This window comes from Microcaecilia unicolor, chromosome 11 (genome assembly GCF_901765095.1).
Source record: "Microcaecilia unicolor chromosome 11, aMicUni1.1, whole genome shotgun sequence".
NCBI classification, from domain to species: domain Eukaryota; kingdom Metazoa; phylum Chordata; class Amphibia; order Gymnophiona; family Siphonopidae; genus Microcaecilia; species Microcaecilia unicolor.
This window is the reverse complement of record NC_044041.1, coordinates 65925247-65943786: the sequence shown is the minus strand read 5'-3', so window position 1 is coordinate 65943786 and position 18540 is coordinate 65925247. Positions and strand designations below refer to the sequence as shown.

The 18540-nt window shown below is 44.9% G+C and overlaps 1 protein-coding gene across 1 annotated transcript in view; it reads right to left on the bottom strand.

Annotated features, from left to right (window-relative positions):
- CIT (citron rho-interacting serine/threonine kinase) overlaps window positions 1–18540 on the bottom strand; it is a 1023678-nt gene that overhangs the window by 968711 nt on the left and 36427 nt on the right. The window contains 1 exon segment of the mRNA XM_030217566.1: window positions 9068–9243. Coding sequence (XP_030073426.1) covers window positions 9068–9243 — 176 coding nt within the window.

Genomic DNA, 18540 nt, shown 5'->3' with positions numbered 1-18540 from the left:
TTGCTGGCTTGGGCAGGAGCAAGACCCCTTGTTGTTCTTGGGTGGTCAAGAGGATGGGGGATACCTATGCCTTTGAGAGTAGTGGGTTCTCCGTTGTCCTCCCCCAGTATACCACCTGGATGTAGAGAACAAGCCAGAATGAGCCGGGACAGTGACTTGATAGTATCAGTAAATTTTTTGGCAAGGTACATGACTTCCCTCCAACTTGTTACCAAACAGATTATCAATCCACATGAAACATCTGCTAGCTTCTCCTGAACTGCAGATTCCAAATCTAAAGCACACAGCCAGGTGAGTCTGCATAAAACAATACCCATAACAGAAGACTTGAACACTGTTTTGAAAGTATAAAAAGGTTTCTTGAACCATGTACTTACCACAATCCTGCTCTTTGGCTACTAGCTGACAGAGGTCCTCTGCTTTCCCCAGGAGGTCTGTCCCAGTAAACTTCGCCACACTATGTACTAAGTTCCACAAGCACATACTTATGAGGTGCTGGTAAGAACATAAGTGGGAAGATACAATAGCATTCTGAAAACACCATCCTTCTAAAAGACTCCAATGTCCAAGGCTCCCTACCCGAGGCACTGTCTGGGAGATCTTGGCTCTTTTGAAAGCGGATTCAATGACGATATTGACCGGATAAATGTTGCATAAGGGAGCGCCAGGGAGATAAAATTTTTAGATGTTATAAACGACTGCTTCTTGGAGCAGCTGGTCCAGGAACCAATGAGAGGGGGAGTCATTTTGGATCTGGTCCTTGGTGCCATGCAGGGCATAGTGCAAGAGGTGGCGGTGCAGGGTCCCCTGGGAAACAGTGATCATAACACGATCAAGTTTGAGCTACTACCTGGGATGAACCCACAAAAGCATTTAATTTTCAAAAAGGAGACTATAATGAGGAAAATGGTTACAAAGAAACAAAGGATCGAATGACAAGGTTAGGACACTAAATCAGGCATGGACGTTATTCAAAAATACCAGCTTGAAAGCCCAAACCACAAGCATTCCACGTATTTGCAAAGGTGGAAAGGAAAAAAAAACATCAGCCAGCATGGTTAAAAGTGAAGTAAAAGAGGCCATTACAGCCAAAAGATTGTCCTTCAAAGAATGGAAAAAGAACCCAAATGAAGAAAATAAGAAGCAACATACTGGGAAGTCAGATGCAAAGTATTAATAAAGAAGGCTAAACGAGAATATGAAGAGAAACTTGTCGCAGAGGCTAAAACTCACAGTAACAACTTTTTCAGGTACATCAGAAGAAAAAACCCTGTGAACAAATCATGGGACTATTAGATCACGAAAGAGCAAAAGGGGCGCTCAGGGAGAACAAGGCCATAGCAGAGAAACTGAATTAATTCTTTGTTTCTGTCTTTATGGAAGATTAAGAAATCTGATTGTATCAGAAATAGTTTTCAAGGGTGATGATGCGGAGGAACCCAAACAAATCTCGGTGAACCTGGAAGATGTACTGAGCCAAACTGACAAACTAAAGAGTAGTAAATCACCTGGACTAGATAGCATACATCCAAGGGTACTCAAAAAAACTCAAGCATGAAATTGCTGATCTGCTATTAGTAATATGTAACCTGTCACTAAAATCGTCTCTAGTACCTGAAGATTGGAGGGTGGGCAGTGTGACGCCAATTTTTAAAAAAGAGTTCTAGGGGTGATCCAGGAAATTATAGACCGGTAAGCCTGACATCGGTACTAGGCAAAATAATGGAAACTATTATAAAGAATAAAATTACAGAATACGTAGACAAACATGGTTTAATGGGACAAAATCAGCATGGGTTCAGTTGAGGGAAGTCTTGCCTCACCAATCTGCTTCATTTCTTTGAAGGCGTGAATAAACATGTGGATAAAGGTGAGCTGGCTGATGTAGTGCAACCAGATTTTCAGAAACCTTTTGATAAAGTTCCTCATGAGAGACTCCTAAGAAAATTAAAGAGTCATGGGATAGGAGGCAAGGTTCTGATGTGGATTAGGAACTAGGTATTGGACAAAAAACAGAGGGTAGGGTTAAATGGTCACTTCTCTCAATAGAGGGTGAACAGTGGAGTGCCGTAGGGATCTGTACTGGGACCAGTGCTATTCAACATATTTATAAATGATCAGGGCTGCCAAGAGGGGGGGGACTCGGCGCCACAATCCCACACGTCCTCTGTCGTCGACCGTCTGCCACCGGGCCAGGCCCCCTGCATTGAAATCACAGCGCCTCTCATGTCCGTGTGAAAGCGCTGCAGGCAGCAGCAGATCCTTTCACACGGAGGTGAGAGGCGCTGTGATTTCAATGTAGGGGGCCCTGCCCAGTGGCAGACGGAGGGGGGCAGGCGGAGGAGCGGCGACCTGGGGGGGAGGCGGCAGAGGCGGCCTTGCCCCGGGCCCTGCCCAGCCTCTCGGTGGCCCTGTAAATGATATAGAAATTGGAACGAGTGAGATGATTAAATTTGAAGATGATACAAAACTATTCAAGGTTGTTAAAACAAGTGCAGACTGTGAAATATTGCAGGAAGACATTAGGAAATTGGAAGACTGGGCAACCAAATGGCAGATAAAATTTAATGTGGACAAATTCAAGGTGATGCACATTGCATAGAATAATCCGAATCATAGATACCTGATGCTAGGCTCCACCCTTGGGGGTCAGCACTCAAGAAAAAGATCTGGGAGTCGCTGTAGGAAATATACTGAAATCTTCTGCTCAGTGTGCAGCAGCGGCCAAAAAAGCAAACAGGATGCTAGGAATTATTAGGAAAGGGATGCTAAATAAGACTGAAATACTATAATGCCTTTGTATCGCTCCATGGTGCATCTGCACCTTGAGTACTAGGTTCAGCTCTGGTTGCCGTATCTCAAAAAGATATACAGGAATTAAAAAAGGTTCAAAGAAGAGCAACCAAAATGATCAGGATGGAACTCCTCTCCTACGAGGAAAGGCTAAAGACGCTAGAGCACTTCAGCTTGGAAAAAAGATGGATGAGGGGAGATATGATTGAGGTCTACAAAATCCTGAGTGGTGTAGAACGAGTAGAAGTAAATTGATTCTCATTCCAAAGTACAAAGACTAGGGGGCACTTGAAGAAGTTGCATTGAAATACTTTTAAAACAAACAGGAGGAAATATTTTTTCAGTCAACAAATAGTTAAGCTCTGGAACTCTTTGCCGGAGGATGTGTATCTGGGTTTTAAAAAGGTTTGGACAAATTCCTGGAGGAAAAGTCCATAGTCTGCTATTGGAGACAGACATGGAAAGCAACTGCTTGCCCTGGGATTTGTAGTATAAAGTCTTGCCACGATTTGAGTTTCTGCTAGGTACTTGTTACCTGGCTTGGCCACTGTTTGGAAAACAGGATACTGGGCTAGATGGACCATTGGTCTGACCCAGTATGGCTACTCCTATGTTCTTATGACTGTATCAAGTTGGCCTCCTTCTGAATGGACTGTACAGAGAGGGGGGGGGGTCTCCCATTACTTCTGTGCACAAGCACCGTCACAGCCTCCTTTGGTGGAACAGAAAAGTCAAGGATGTCCAACGTCTTGGCCAACGGATCATCCTCAATGTCTAACTGAAACTGGATGGACTTAGCCATATCCGTAACAAAATCGGTAAAGGAGAGCTCCTCAGAGGAAGATGATCTCCTTTCATGGGATAAGAGGTCTGAAGGGATGATAAAGGACCCCCTCCTCCAACAGTACCCCTGGCTCAAGGAGTGGTCCAAATCAGACCGAAAGAGGTTTTGATTTGATTTATTGACTTGATATACTGCTTAATACTACCTAGTTTTAAAGCAAAGAAACTGGAGTCTGTGTCTGCCTCGATCCACTGCCCAGGCTCTGGGCATGAGAACTGCGGGACAGGATGTTGTGACATGACTCTCCAGAGTCAGTCCAGCCCAAACAAAGTAGAAAAGATACAGACTGTGAGTTAATTGGAAAGTGAGTTTGCGCTGATGGCTAGCCCTCAACCTGATAAGATGAAGAAATAAAAAGCTGGTCTATGGGCTTTTGCCTTCGCCAGATATAAGGTCAAGGCTGTTTTGCAATCCAAGGTGTGCAGTGCGCTTTCGCCAGGAAAGGAATACAAGTTTGAGGAAAAATGTTGGCAGGAAAATTGACTGATTAAGATGGAATTCCAACATGCAACAGAGTCAGAGTACACAGAACAAGCAATCCAAAAAAAATAAAGGGTTCTCAAAAATGGGTCATCAATAAAGTATATTTGTCCCATTCTTGATAGCCCTTTGTGCTTCTTTTTGGATTAAGATGGAATTCCAAATAATCTTAGAAAAAAATAAAAACAACATCAGCAGCCTAGGGTGAACAAAATTGTTCTGTCAGTCTCCCTGGATTTATCCGCTGTCTTTACCTGGTTAACCACTCTTTTCTGATCTCTCATCTATCTTTGTTGGGTATACCTGGTGAGGTTCTATCTTGGTTTATTTCTTTATCTAACCGCTCTTTTCCCGTTACCCACCTCCACCTCTCTCAAGAGGGATGTCAGTTGTGGGGTTCCCCAAGGGTCAAGCCTTTCACACTCCTTTTCAGCTTATATTTGAGCTCACTGGCAGCATGTATTCATCATTTGGGGTGTCTGCCTACTTCTATACAGTCGATATTCTACTACTCTATCCAACCAATGCTTCATCTTTTTCCATTTCTCCTCTTCAAACCTGCCTAGACTCTGTAGCCAATTGGCTTTTTAATCACCAATTAGTCCTGAACACAGGTAAGACTGTGGCTTGTTGGTTTCTGGCTGAATAAATCCTCCCTCCGTGCCTATTTCCCTTTTTGGGACAGCAATCATACCGGTCTCTCGTTTTCGCTATTTGGGGGTAATTCTAGACTCTACTCTCTCTTTTTCACAAAACATCTCACACTTGTTCAAACTCTGCTTCTTCACTTTTCGGCAGCTGCGGACTATCTGCCACCTTTTCAACCACGACAATTTCCATGCACTTATTCTTGCATCCTTTACCTCATGTCTTGACTAGTGCAACATAATTTATTCCGGTTTACCTTGTTCTGCTCTCAAGAAACTTCAAATTTTACAGAACACGGCTACCAGATTGCTCTGCCATGCTGACCTCTATTATCACACATCTCCTTTACTTCACTACCACTGGCTTCTTGTGGACTTTCAAAATTAATTACAAAATTGCCCTGACATTCAAAGCTTTTAGGTTAGGTACACCAGACTCTCTCTCACATCTTACTATTCCATATTCACCAGCAACAGTCCTTCGTTCTTTAAACAATCATTATCTTGTTCTTCCAGGTCCCAAACTTGCCCAGCTAGAAACAACCAGACACCATGCCTTATTTATTTCTCCTCATATTTACTTCTTTTCCTCTGTAGCAAACCCTCCCTTAAAAAACTTTTAAGGCAAATCTGAAAGCCTGGCTTTTCAGACAGGCATTTGGAGATTAAGATTACCTGGAAGTTTCTGCAAGTTGGCTAAGTGAACTAACCCTTGCTCTTGGCTGTGTGCTTTATACTTTCCTTTGTGTGATTGTATTATGCCTTTCTTCGAGTGAATGTATTTGTTTTCTCTTGCATGATTATGTTTCTTTCCTGTCAATAATTGGAGTTCCTTTCCTTTTTCCTTGTTTTAGTTATGAACACCACTCTGCTCTATCCAGGCAGCTAGAGCGATCTAGCAAGTCTAATAAAGCATAAAGTATAATCAGCTGGACAAAAAAACTGAGAACTCATGACACTGTAGGAGGTTTGACAGGGGGCTTGAGTAAAAGCAAATCTCTTATGACTGGAAAAACTAGAGGCTGTAGAGAGATCGTCCTATCTTCCACATGGCGATGGTAAGCACTAGTTGGACTGACTTGAATCCTAACTGAGCTGGTCTTGAGACTAGACTCTGACAAGCGTAGAAGGTACTCAAGCAGTTTTTGTGTAGAACAGGAAAAGGGGTCCAAGGTCTTGCCCTCATTTCAGAAAGCAACCTCATCGACTTAAAGTTGTAAGGCTTCTTAGTAGAATATGTCCTGGATGCAAGCAGTTGGAGCAAATCAACTACTACCCTCTCAACACCCAAGCCGTAAGGGCCAGGGGTTGGAGACTGGGATGGAGAAGCGATTCCTCATTCTGAGTGAAGAGGGTCGGAAAGCAGTCCAGTCTCTATGGTTCTTGAAAGCTATCTCCAGAAGTAAAGGGGAACCATCTATAAATAAGTCTAACATTCAAAAAAAAAGTGTGAAGGTACAATAATGCACATAAACACTAGAAAAAGGGAATTTTTCTCCCTTTGTAGGGGAGTTTTTTGTGCTGGTCTTTTTGCTCCTCTTACCCCGTTTCTGACCAATGATATTATTGGACTCCCACGTTTGATAGTGGCATATTTATCACTTTATGTGTTGGTCCTATCTGGAGATCATGTTTATTTAATAATTCATTTAAGGGTAGTTTCCTTGTGAATTATGTGCTAGCACTATAAAAATTATTTTCAAATTACATTTTTTTGGATTTCTTGGGTTTTTGTAGTTTGGTCCCTGTATTTTGTAAAAGCAGTATACTATGCCATACTTTGTATTATTATTTGAATATTTTTACTGCTGTAATTGCCTATTGCTCATGTTTGATCTATTCTTACTGTACACCACCTTGAGTGAATTCCTTCAAAAAGGCAATAAATAAATCCTAATAACTAAGTATAGAATCCAGGGGATTAGGTCTTACTTCCTACCAAGTATTAGACTCCTTGTTCAATCTCTAGTTCCTTCTCATCTGAATTATTGTAATGCTGTTTATTCAGGTTGTAAGGAGTGAAAGACTCCAAACCATTCAAAACACAGATGCTCATTTTAGTTTTAAAATGACCATGCTTTGAACAAGCCATTCATTTGTTAATCAAATTGCATTGGCTCCCTATTAAAGCCAAGGTTTGTTCAAGCTTTGCACCTTATATTTCAAATATTATACGGATTGGCTCCAGACTACATGCATCACCTAATAGAACCATCTTCACGCAATGCCTTCCTTGGCGCTAGAAACTCTCTCAGACTCTGTCTGCCGAACTTTAAGAATGCTGCCTATAAATCATACTTTCTGCAGACTTCACCTATACTGGAACTATATATTGGAACTCTCTACCCAATATGTTACATTTAATCCTAATTACATGCAATTTAGAACACTATTATAAACTCATACCTTTACAAATTCATTCCATAATTCATTGCATTAGTCTAAGTGTCAAGATCTAACTAACTAGTTGACAATATTATTTCTTAAGTATTATGACTTTACCAATTTATTCATTGATACAGTTTACCTGCAAATATGTTTATACTCGTCATCTCATTTTACTGAATCATGATTGATGTAATTAACTCTCTATCTATATTGTAAGCCATACTGAACTCAAACTTTTCAGGATAATATGGGATATATCATAAATAAATATACTTATTATTTATTTTTATTTTTTTTATTTAAGATAGCCAAGACTAAATCAAACCACTCAATAGTTGAAAAAAATACCCAGCTGGAGCACTATGGCCACAAGCCACGGAAAAACAAAGAAAACTAAGTGCCGACAAAAGGGGACAAAACAGGCAATAAAAAACTAGTCCCACGTAGCACTTACACAGGAAAAAATACTTGCTAGGGTAAAGAAAGTAGCCAACGCCGCAACTGCAACAGGAGAGGCTACCGAACATGTCTCCTCAGGTCCATGGAAAAAAACAAGACTGGCTGGTCCTGCACAGTCACATCAGGCAGGAAGATGTGAACACATGCAGTGGGACTCCCAAGAGTTTCTGGAAAAGAAACTGGGGATATTCCTGCCATCAGGCTCTGGTTGATGTCACCCATATGTGTCAATATAATATCGTGCCTGTCCTTGGAAAATAAATTATCTGTTCTCCTGCAATTTCTTACAGTCTACATGCAATTTAACAACCTTGAATATTTTGGGTCATCTGTAAATTGATTACCCTCGCCCACTGCTCCCATTTCTAGATCATTTATAAATATATAAAAAAAATCACCAGTCCTAATATAGATCCCTATGGCATGCCAGTTCACCCTCCTCCATTGAGAACTAGCCATTTAACCCTACTCTGCTTCCTATATTTTAACCAGTTCCTATACCACATGCCTTTTAATTTCCCTTGTTTTTTAATTTCCTCAAGAGTGTCTCATGAAAGACTTTGCAAAAAGCCTTCTAAAAATCTAGATACATTACATCAACTGGCTCACCTTTATCCATGCCTTCAAATAAATATAGCATATTGTTGACGCCCTTGCACAGCTATGCTCATCTACCATCTGTTGGAGACAAAGACTACCGATGTGATTGAAGCTGTATGATGCCCTATATAGAGCATGGGATCACAAACCTTTGTTTTCTGTCTCCATCAGCAGGTAGAGAGGCATAACTCATTTGTTCTTATCTGGTATGATGGACGATAACAGGTACATGCCATCAACTGCTGGAGTCAGAGAAATACTAATTTTTCCCACAGTGCACCTGTTAATCAAGCCAGTGAGAAGCTTGTTCAGTCTTCATCTGTTAGTATGAGAGCATAAACCCAGACGTTTAGACTGGCCTGTCAGGACTACTTGTGGTTTAATTTTGCAAGGGAAGCTAATTACAGGGAGGCCTGCTGGGTCATGTATTCTAGAAAGTTTTCACCATGAAGTTAATCATGGTAACGTGACAGATAGATCTGTTAGTCCAGAAACATAGTTTGCCTGCTATCAGACCCCACTGCATATGTCTAGTAGCACTATAGAAATAAGTAGTAGTAGAAATTAGGAATTAGGTGGGCCAGGACCCTGGTATCTACTCTATTGAAAATGACAATAATCCAATGCCTGGTGGGGACACACTTAAAGTAATCTAAATCTTTGCATATGCATGAGCCTTCTTTACTTTTTATAAGCAATTATACTGCATCAGAATATTCTACCCCTTTACTCAGATTTATGTTTAAAATCAGAATTTACTACATATTACAACTTAAACGCCTTGGCCTTCATAGTAACAAAGTAATCATATTTTCTCATTACATCAATGTGTATTGAAATAAATAAATACTCATACATGTTCTTTTGCCTGTAGAGACTCCTTTTTCATCACCTTCATGGCATAGACATCTCCAGTAATTTTCTCTCTCACCACATGTACCTCTGCAAACCGGCCCAATCCAACCAGATTACTCACTTCAAAATCTTTTATACTGGGTTGCAACTTGTGTAATTCCACAATTATCTTAGAATCTGTAGAGAAAATTATTTATAAAGCAAAGTAAGTCACTTTGGTCCATTAAGAAAGCAAATTCAAGGCTGGTCTTGTGGCTTAAAAACAATAAATTGCACTGTCATATGGAAAACCTGAACTCAGTTTGCATAATACATCCCTAGCTCCTCAAGGTAGAAGATGGCAGAGAATATATTGGACTATGAAGTCCCAGCCATTATTTAAGATTGATTCAAGAGTACAAAATTTACAGAATCAACTGCTGGCATTTCACTTAGCCTTAGGCTGTCACTGAAATGGTTGGTCCCAGAAGCAGCAGTAGAAAGGGGAATAAAAATGGGAGTTAAATAAAATCCACTGAACACCCTAGAGTAAATAAATATTCATGGTACCATGGCGCCAAAAAGCAAATTCTGACTGAGTTAGAGTTCCAAAGAACCATGAAGAAGCTGGCAAGGACAAATAAAAAGGCAAATTGGCATGCAAGCTGTTAACCCTGAATCTTGGGCATCCAATTTCAAATTAAAGCTCAAATTTGTAATAGTTACTAATCCTTATCAAGCTATAAATCTTAAATCATTTACCATTGAGAACATCACATATCCTCTTGACTCAACTATGAAAATCTTAGGAGTCGGAGGAAGTGATGTCACGGACCGGGATGGCAGCTTGAACGCGGAGCTCCGTCGGGGCATTGTTTAGAGCGAGGAAATCCCACAGACTTCAGCAGCATCCCCAAGACTGCATCGAAGGGGAAAGGTCCCTGAGGTATGCCACCAAAGAAGGGACTGGAGCGATTCCGTTTTTCGACAGAACAAAGTAAGAAAACGTCGGCAGCTTCGGCGGGGCCAGAGCAGAGAGAAGCAAAGATGGCGGTGAGTCCGGCTGTGGCCGGGGAGGAGCACAATGAGGAGGGACCTGAGGCTGGCGAGATTGCAAAATCTGAAGTAGTGGCTTGGTTTCAAGGCTTGAAGCAAATCTGGCGGGGGTCTGAAAGGATATACAAACTGCCCTGAGAAATTAGGGCAAAAATTCGCGATTTGGGAACGCATGTCGGTGAGGTGGAGGAGGGGATGGAGACTTTTAAGCAGGACATGGGGAAACTGCATAAAGTGGTGAATGCTGACACGTAGGAATTATAACTCAGGGAGCAGGTGGAAGACCTGGAGAATAGGTTGCGCCGAAACAATTTGCGATTCAAAGGAATCCCTGACTTGGATATATTTAGTAACTGTGAAGCAGTGATTCGAGAGTTGTGTGGGTTCATTTTGAATTCTGAGGAATGTGGTCAACTGCCAGACCTCCGCATCCAGAGAGTGCACAGAGTGGCTGGCCTGCAGCGAGAATCTAACCTGAGGGACACTGTAGTGTGTTTTGCTGGCTTCCCCATGAAGGAGAAGATATTGTCTAAAGTGAGGCAGCAAAAAGAGATTCTTTGGAAAAACTGAAAGATTGGAGTGTTTCAAGATCTGGCATGGACTACTTTGCAAAAGCATCTATCCTTTCGAGAAGCCACAATATTTATGAGGTCAAAGGGGATCTGGTACAGGTGGCTATTCCCATTTGGGATGTAGCTAACGGTGGACGGTAAATTGCGTATAGACCCCGGATGAAGAATGGTTAACATTGTGCTCTTTGGGGTGTAGAGATGTTCCCATTCAGAAAGAGTTACTGGAGACCGCCAAGGAACCCCGAGTGGATTCAGCGTGGCAGAGGGCGGTGGATCGGGGGAAGCATTCTGCCAAGCAAGCTTCCTGAAAGAACACAGATTTATGCGGACACAGATTTATGCGGACTAGTGGAGGATTGGCTATTTCATTGAGAACATTATGCAGATAAACAACTACTTAGGGGGTGCTATGTATAGGGGGTCTGCAGGGGAGAAGGGAAGGAGGATAGGGTACCCTGGGGATCATGGGGAGTATGGGAAAAGGTTGAAAGCCGGTGAGCAATGAGTTGGGAGATGGAACTGGAGGGATTTGGGGTGAGGAAATTAAAATTATGCAAGTTTGGGGATGGAGGCTGGAGGGAGGTGAAGTGGAGGGGTTGTTCTGCCCTTTGACAGCCTTGCCTTAGTTATAGTAGGTGCCTGAAATGTGTTTAATGCATTACTGTAGATCTGTAAGTTAGAGGAGCAATGCATTATGTGTAATATAGTTCACAGCTAGTGCAGACACACTTGTCTGTTTGTTTAAAAACTGTTATCAATGATGAAATGTTGCCTGAACCTCTTCTTCTCAGCCTAGCTTGATGCCTTGCTACCTGATGGCTCTCATTGGTCTTTATGCTCTTGTTCTTTCGGCTTGGGAGCCCCCCTGCTTTTCCCCTTGTTCTAGCTTTGAAACTTTCACCATCTTGTTTTCTGTCAGTACTTGGCCTGATAAACTCCCTGAAGAGAACTTGGTATTTTACCTTGTAAAATATATCTTGTCAATAAGATATAGCACGTTCCAGGCATCCATTTCTGAGCTGTCTTTGCCTGTTCATCTGTTTCTACCTCAGCAGTAGAATTCTCTCTCTTCAGACTTCTACCTCCAAGCATTGTTTCAGCCCAGAATAACGAAGTCTCTGTGCTATGAAGCACCCCTTCTGACTGTGAGTACGTTGATGTGTTTAAGCAATAAAGAAAATATCAGCAAAAGAAAGAGGCTTCAGGGTGTGCTGGTGTGCCAAGGTTTATGCTTCAGGATATTAGATTTTGTTAGTTTTCAAGTCTTAAGAGAACTGAATAGGGGTGTGGGATGAATGAATGCAGTGGATGTGGGTGAATGCAGGGGGACAGGAGGGTTAGGGATTAGCTTTTGAGAGGTTAAAGTCCCGGGAGAGTACGTTGATGCCTCATGGGATGGCTGATTTACTGATAGAAAGATCAGCTACAGGGAAGGGGAGGGAAGGGGAGGATGGGGGAGGGGTTGGGGATATGCTGGAGCAGAGGGGAGTGGGTTTACAGCAGGGGAGGGCAGAGATCGCCTGTGGGGTAGGGGAGGGGACAGACCTTATTGGTGGGTACATGGAATGTAAAAACCTTATTTTATCATCTTCACTTTAATATTCCCTTATCTCTTGTCTGTCCGTCCTGATTGTAAGCTCTGTCAAGCAGGGATTGTCTCTTCATGTTCAAGTGTACAGTGCTGCGTACGTCTAGTAGCGCTATAGAAATGATAAGTAGTAGTAGTAGTAGTAAACGGGCTAAATAATCAGGGGAAGTGCAGTAGAGTATTTAAGGAGTTGGGCAGGCTGAAGTGGGACGTAACGTTTTTGCAAGAAACACAAGACCGAGAGATACTCACATGCTGCGTTGTAGGCCTTTTCGGGAAGCGGTGGTACATCAGGGAATAGGACCAAAAGGATGGGGGGAGTGGCCATATTGATAAGACAAACTTGTGGGTTTGTGATTAAAACGGTGTTCGAGATAACAGTGGGCGTGTGTGGCCCTCAGAGGGTGGCTGCAGGACAAGGAGCTGACATTGATCAACATTTATGCTCAAAATGTGGGGCAGAGGGAATTCTTTCAAACATTAAAAGAAGAAATTTGGGGATTTGTAGGGGGGCAGGTCGTGGGGGGGGGGATTTTAATATTGCCCCTGATGCAAGACTAGATCACTCAACAGGAGGAAGGCAGCAGAGTGGCCCTGGGCGGAAAGTATTGTTACAATTTTTGAAGGGGTTGGGGTAGTGGATTGTTGGAGGTTGTTACATGGGGTGCAGCGGAATTACACCTTTTACTCACATGCAGCGCAGACTTATTCCCGGATAGATGGGTTATGGATGTTTCGCAGTGGATGGCATATGGTGGGGGCTGCTGAGATAGAGACCATTTGTGTTTCTGATCACGCGTCAATGTGGATTAAATTAACTGGGTTGGGTCAATGCAGGCGACAAGGAATCTGGAGACTTAATCAGTCACTGCTTGGAGATCAGAAAGCTTACTATTCAAGAGTTCCGTCACTTTAATGACAATGGGGAAGTAACTGATGGGGTGGTATGGGATGCGATGAAGGTAGTGGTGAGGGGTGTCTTGATTAAGTGGGGATCGCGCAAGAAAAGGGAAAAAGGGCAACACTCGATGACTTTACAGATGAGGTTGTTGCACTTAGAAAAGCTGCATAAAAGAAACCCTATACCGCAGGTATGGGAAGACCTTAAGCAAGTGAGAGGGGAAATAGCACAATTGCAAATGGCAGGTGTGGATTTTATGAGAACCAAGCTAAAAGCAGCAATATTTTGAGTTTGCCAATAATTCAAGTGCAATGTTGGCCCGTTATTTACGGGCGAGGAGAGGGCGCTCCCTTATTCAAAAGATGAAAGATGCTAGGGAGATTGACACTATGCTGATTCAGACATTGGAATTTGTTTTGTCAAATACTATCAAGATTTATACAGAGAGCGTGTCCCAAAGAATCAGGGGGCATTCTCAAGTTGAGCAGGGGCAGGATGTGGTTGGTGGGGCGGGAGAGGTGATGGTGTATATTATGGGTGCACGGTCTGTTTGGGGAGCGGATACTGCTTATGGGACTATTTTGATAAAATGTGTTGTGGAGAAGTGTATATAGTTAATACGCTAGTTCAAGATGTTATAGTCCAGCAAATGATGGCCCCTGTATGGGCAAATGTGAACAAGATGTGCTCTTTGCAAAAATGAATGTTACAGAATTATTACAATAAAAATTTAAAGTGGGAAAAAAAAAAAAAGAAAATCTTAGGAGTCACAACTGACCAATTCCTCATGCTAGATGGGAAAATTAGGTTCTTACCTTGGTAATTTTCTTTCCTTTAGTCATAGCAGATGAAACCATTACGTATGGGTTATGTCCATCAACCAGCAGGGGAGATAGAGAGCACTCAAACTTTCACAGTGCCCTCTTGGCCAGCTAGCTCCACTGCCTCTTCAGTATTTGAAGCTTCCAAAGCAGTATGGCAAACCGCAATGGGAATCACAAGAGCTTTCCTCACAGCGAACGATGGCCCATCACAAAGGCATGAACTCATAAAGGAGGGAATGCACATCCTCCTGGAGGGAATAAACTCATCCTCCTTATTGTATAAGTGGAGGGGAACACACGCGCCTCCTGGAGGGAATCACACATCCTCCAACACACTGGAGGGAATGAACTCATCCTCCTATTTATAGAACTGGAGGGGAACACACGCGCCTCCTGGAGAGAATCAACACATCCTCCAAAAAAAACATGCTGGAGGGAATGAACACTCTTAAATTTAAACTGAACATGAATCCTGAAGATTGTTTTCCAACTTTCTCCCAAGGAAGGAACTTCAGGAAATTAGAACAGAACCTGAAAAACAGATTCACAGCATACAGACAATCATACAGGGAGGGCTCATGGCTTCATCTGCTATGACTAAAGGAAAGAAAATTACCAAGGTAAGAACCTAATTTTCCCTTCCTTGTCATCAAGCAGATGAAGCCATTACGTATGGGATGTAACAAAGCAATCCCTAGATAGGGTGGGAACAAGCCACACCACGCACTAGCACTTGTGCACCAAAACGCGCATCCCTCCTGGCAGCCACATCCAGCCTGTAATGTCGGGCAAAGGAGAGCTTAGAAGCCCATGTTGCTGCACTGCATATCTCTTGAAGAGAGAGTGCTCCAGTTTCAGCCCAAGAGGAAGAAATCGCTCTAGTAGAATGTGCCTTAAAGGCTACAGGCGGAACCCTGCCGGCCAGCAGATAAGCTGAAAAGATAGTTTCTTTGAGCCAGCGGGCAATAGTGGCTTTAGACGCTGGAGACCCTCTGCGAGAACCGGATAGCAAAACAAACAGATGATCAGAAGTCCTGAAAGAGTTAGTAACTCGCAGATACTGCAGCAGAGTCCTGCGCACATCCAAAAAGTGCAGCTGCCCAAAAGATTCTGGAAACTCTTCCTCTGAAAAAGAGGGCAAGAAAATAGGCTGGTTTAAGTGAAAGGCTGAAACCACCTTCGGCATAAAGGAAGGCACGGTCCGAACCGTGACTCCGGACTCTGAAAATTGCAGAAATGGGTCTCTACAGGACAGCGCCTGGAGCTCTGACACCCGTCTCGCCGAGGTAATGGCCACCAGAAAAACGGCCTTCAGTGTCAAGTCTTTCTCCGATGCTCGCCGAAGCGCCTCAAAAGGAGATGACTGCAGGGTTTTCAAAACTAGCCCCAGGTTCCAAGCTGGACAGGGTGCTCACACTGGAGGTCGGAGCCAAAGCACCCCTCTAAGAAACCGTGCCACATCTGGGTGAGCAGCCAAAGACACGCCTTCCACCTTACCACGAAGGGAGGCCAACGCTGCCACCTGCACCCGCAGGGAATTATAGGCCAAGTCTTTTTGTACACCTTCCTGCAAAAAGTCCAGAATCGGCGAGACAGGAGCCCGCATTGGAACAATGGCTCTGGAAGCACACCAAGACTCAAACAGGCACCAAATCCTGGCATAAGCCACGGAAGTGGACCTCTTGCGGGCTTGCAGGAGAGTGGAAATAACTTTATTGGAATAACCTTTATCCCTCAATTGCGCCCTCTCAATAGCCATGCCGTAAGACCAAAGCGGCGGCGTCCTCCATGGCTACCGGTCCCTGAGTCAACAGGTTCGGTACCAGAGGTAACGGCAGAGGAGCCTCCAGGAGCATCTGTCGGAGGTCTGCATACCAAGGTCTCCTTGGCCAATCTGGGGCGATGAGGACCACTTCTCCTGGGTGCAGCCGATTCCGCAAGAGCAGGCGCCCTATCAAGGCCATGGGGGAAACACATAAAGTAGACCCGGAGGCCAGGGTTGAGCCAAGGCATCCAACCCCGCCGAGCGAGGATCTCTCCGTCTGCTGAAGAAGCACGGGACTTTGGTATTGGCACTTGTCGCCATTAGATCCATCACGGGCTTGCCCCATTTGGCACAGATCTGCAGGAATACTTCGTCTGCCAGATTCCATTTGCTGGATCGATCTGATGCCTGCTAGATAATCGGCCTGCACATTGCTCTGACCTGCAATATGAGCTGCCGACAGACACTGAAGATGCAGCTCGTCCCAGTGGTAAAATCAGTTCGGCTGCGCGCTAGTGCTCTGCACCTTGTTCCGCCTTGTCGTTTATATAGGCCACCGTTGTCGTGTTGTCCGACATCACTCTGACAGCCAATCCTTCCAGGGTCACTTGAAAAGAACCAGAAGCGCCTGAAACACCGCTTTCTAACTCTAGGCGGTTGATGGACCACTCCGAACTCCTCGGCTGTCCATAGACCCTGGGCATTCTTCCCCTTGCAATGTGCGCCCCAGCCCTTCAGGCTGGCATCTGTTACCACTAGGCACAAACGGGAGCGTCAGCGGCATTCCTCGCCGCAGCATGCTGTCCGAGAGCCACCACTCCATGCTGAGTCGGGGCCGCAGGGAGCCAAGTAAGTCTGCATTGGGTAATCCTGAGAAATAGGAGACCATCTCCGAGGAGGGATACTGTAGAGTGCTCAGTTGCCTCTCGCCCAGGTACCACTTCCATCGTGGCGTTCATCGATCCCAGAAGCTGGACAATGTCCCAAGCTCGCGGCGGGGCATCCTCAGGAGCAGACGGACCGGATTCTGAAGCTTGCACCGCCTTAGCTCAGGTAGGAACACATAGCCCTAGCTGTGTCGAACCTGGCCCCCAACACTCTAGAGATTGTGAAGGGGTCAGGTGACTTTTGGCCATATTGACGACCCAGCCTAGAGATTGCAGTACTGAGACCACTCTGGCTGTAGCTTGTAAGCTCTCTGTTGCAGAGTCTGCTCTGATGAGCCAGTCGTCTAGGTACGGGTGAACCCTGATACCTCTCGCCTGAGAAAAGCAGCTACTACCACCATTACCTTCGAAAAGGTTCGGGGAGCTGTGGCGAGGCCAAAAGGCAAGGCCCTGAACTGGAAATGTTTTCCAATACCGCAAAACTCAGAACTTCTGGTGCAGGGGCCAAATCGTATGTGCAACTAAGCTTCTTTCTAGTCTAGAGACGTGGAAACTCTCCTGCTGTACCGCCGCAATGACGGAGCGCAGGAGATCCATGTGGAAATGCCGCACTCTCAAGGACTTGTTCACTTCTATTTAAGTCCAGAATAGGGCGAAAGGACCCACCTTTTCGCCGGCACACAACGTAGATGGAGTATCGGCCGCAGCCTTGCTCAGGCGGGAGGGCACCGTGGTCCACTGCCCCTAATGAATCAGACCTTGTAAAGTCTCCTCCACCGCCGCCCGTTTGACGGCAGAACCGCATTGGGACTCCACAAACACGTCTCTTACTGGGGCGTTGAATTCTATTCTGTATCCATCTCTGATCAGGGTCCAGAACCCCTGATCTGAGGAAATCTTGGCCCACTCCTCGACAAAGAGGAAAGCCGTCCTCACGCTGACAGGCATCGAAGGAGAGGGCCGGCGCACAATCATTGAGAGGGTGCCCCTGAACTCCTGGTCTTGAGCCACCGGCTGCGGAACGCTTGTCCGAGCGAAAGGAGTTCCTCTGCTGACCACAGGCACGTGAAGTGAACCCAGCAGAATGCCCCGGGCGGTACCTTCTAGCTTCACGGAAGCGAGGTCTGTACTGTAGGAGTGGACCGCCTGGCCCTTAGAGGAAGGCCTCTGCCTATCTTCGGGCAAGCGCTGGGGTTTTGGATCACCCAGGCCTTTCACAATTTTCTCCAACTCCTCACCAAATAGGAGAAGTCCTTGGAAAAGGCAACTTCACCAACCTTTGCTTAGAGGCCATGTCGCTGCCCAGTGTCGTAGGCCACAGACGACGGCGAGCCGCCACTGCTACTGCCATTTGTTTAGCCGAAGCTCTGACAAGGTCATAAAGGGGCATCAGCCAGAAAGGACAAGGCCACCTCCATCCGCGGAGCCACATCCAAGAAGGGCTCCGCTCCATCTCCGGCTGAGCCACTGCCTGTTGCAGCCAAGCTAGGCAGGCTCTCACAGCATAACAGCTGCATGCAGACGCCCGAACAGTGAGACCTGCAATTTCAAAGGACCGTTTCAATGCTGTTTCCAGCCTACGGTCTTGAACATCCTTCAGGGCAACACCTCCTTCAACAGGGAGGGTAGTTCTCTTTGTCACCGCAGTGACTAGGGCATCCACTGTAGGCATTTGAAAACGAGCCATATGTCCCTCACGCAGAGGGTATAACTGCCCCATAGCCCTGGAAACTCTCAAAGGTCCCTCAGGGTCAGCCCACTGAGCCGAAACAAGCTCTAGGATGGAGTCATGCAAAGGGAAGGCCCGAGCAGCTTCTTGGTACTAGCCATCCTGGGATTACCCGAGGAGGCCATGCCACTGTCAGGATCTTCAATCGAGAGGGCCTGCAGGGTATCTGAAAT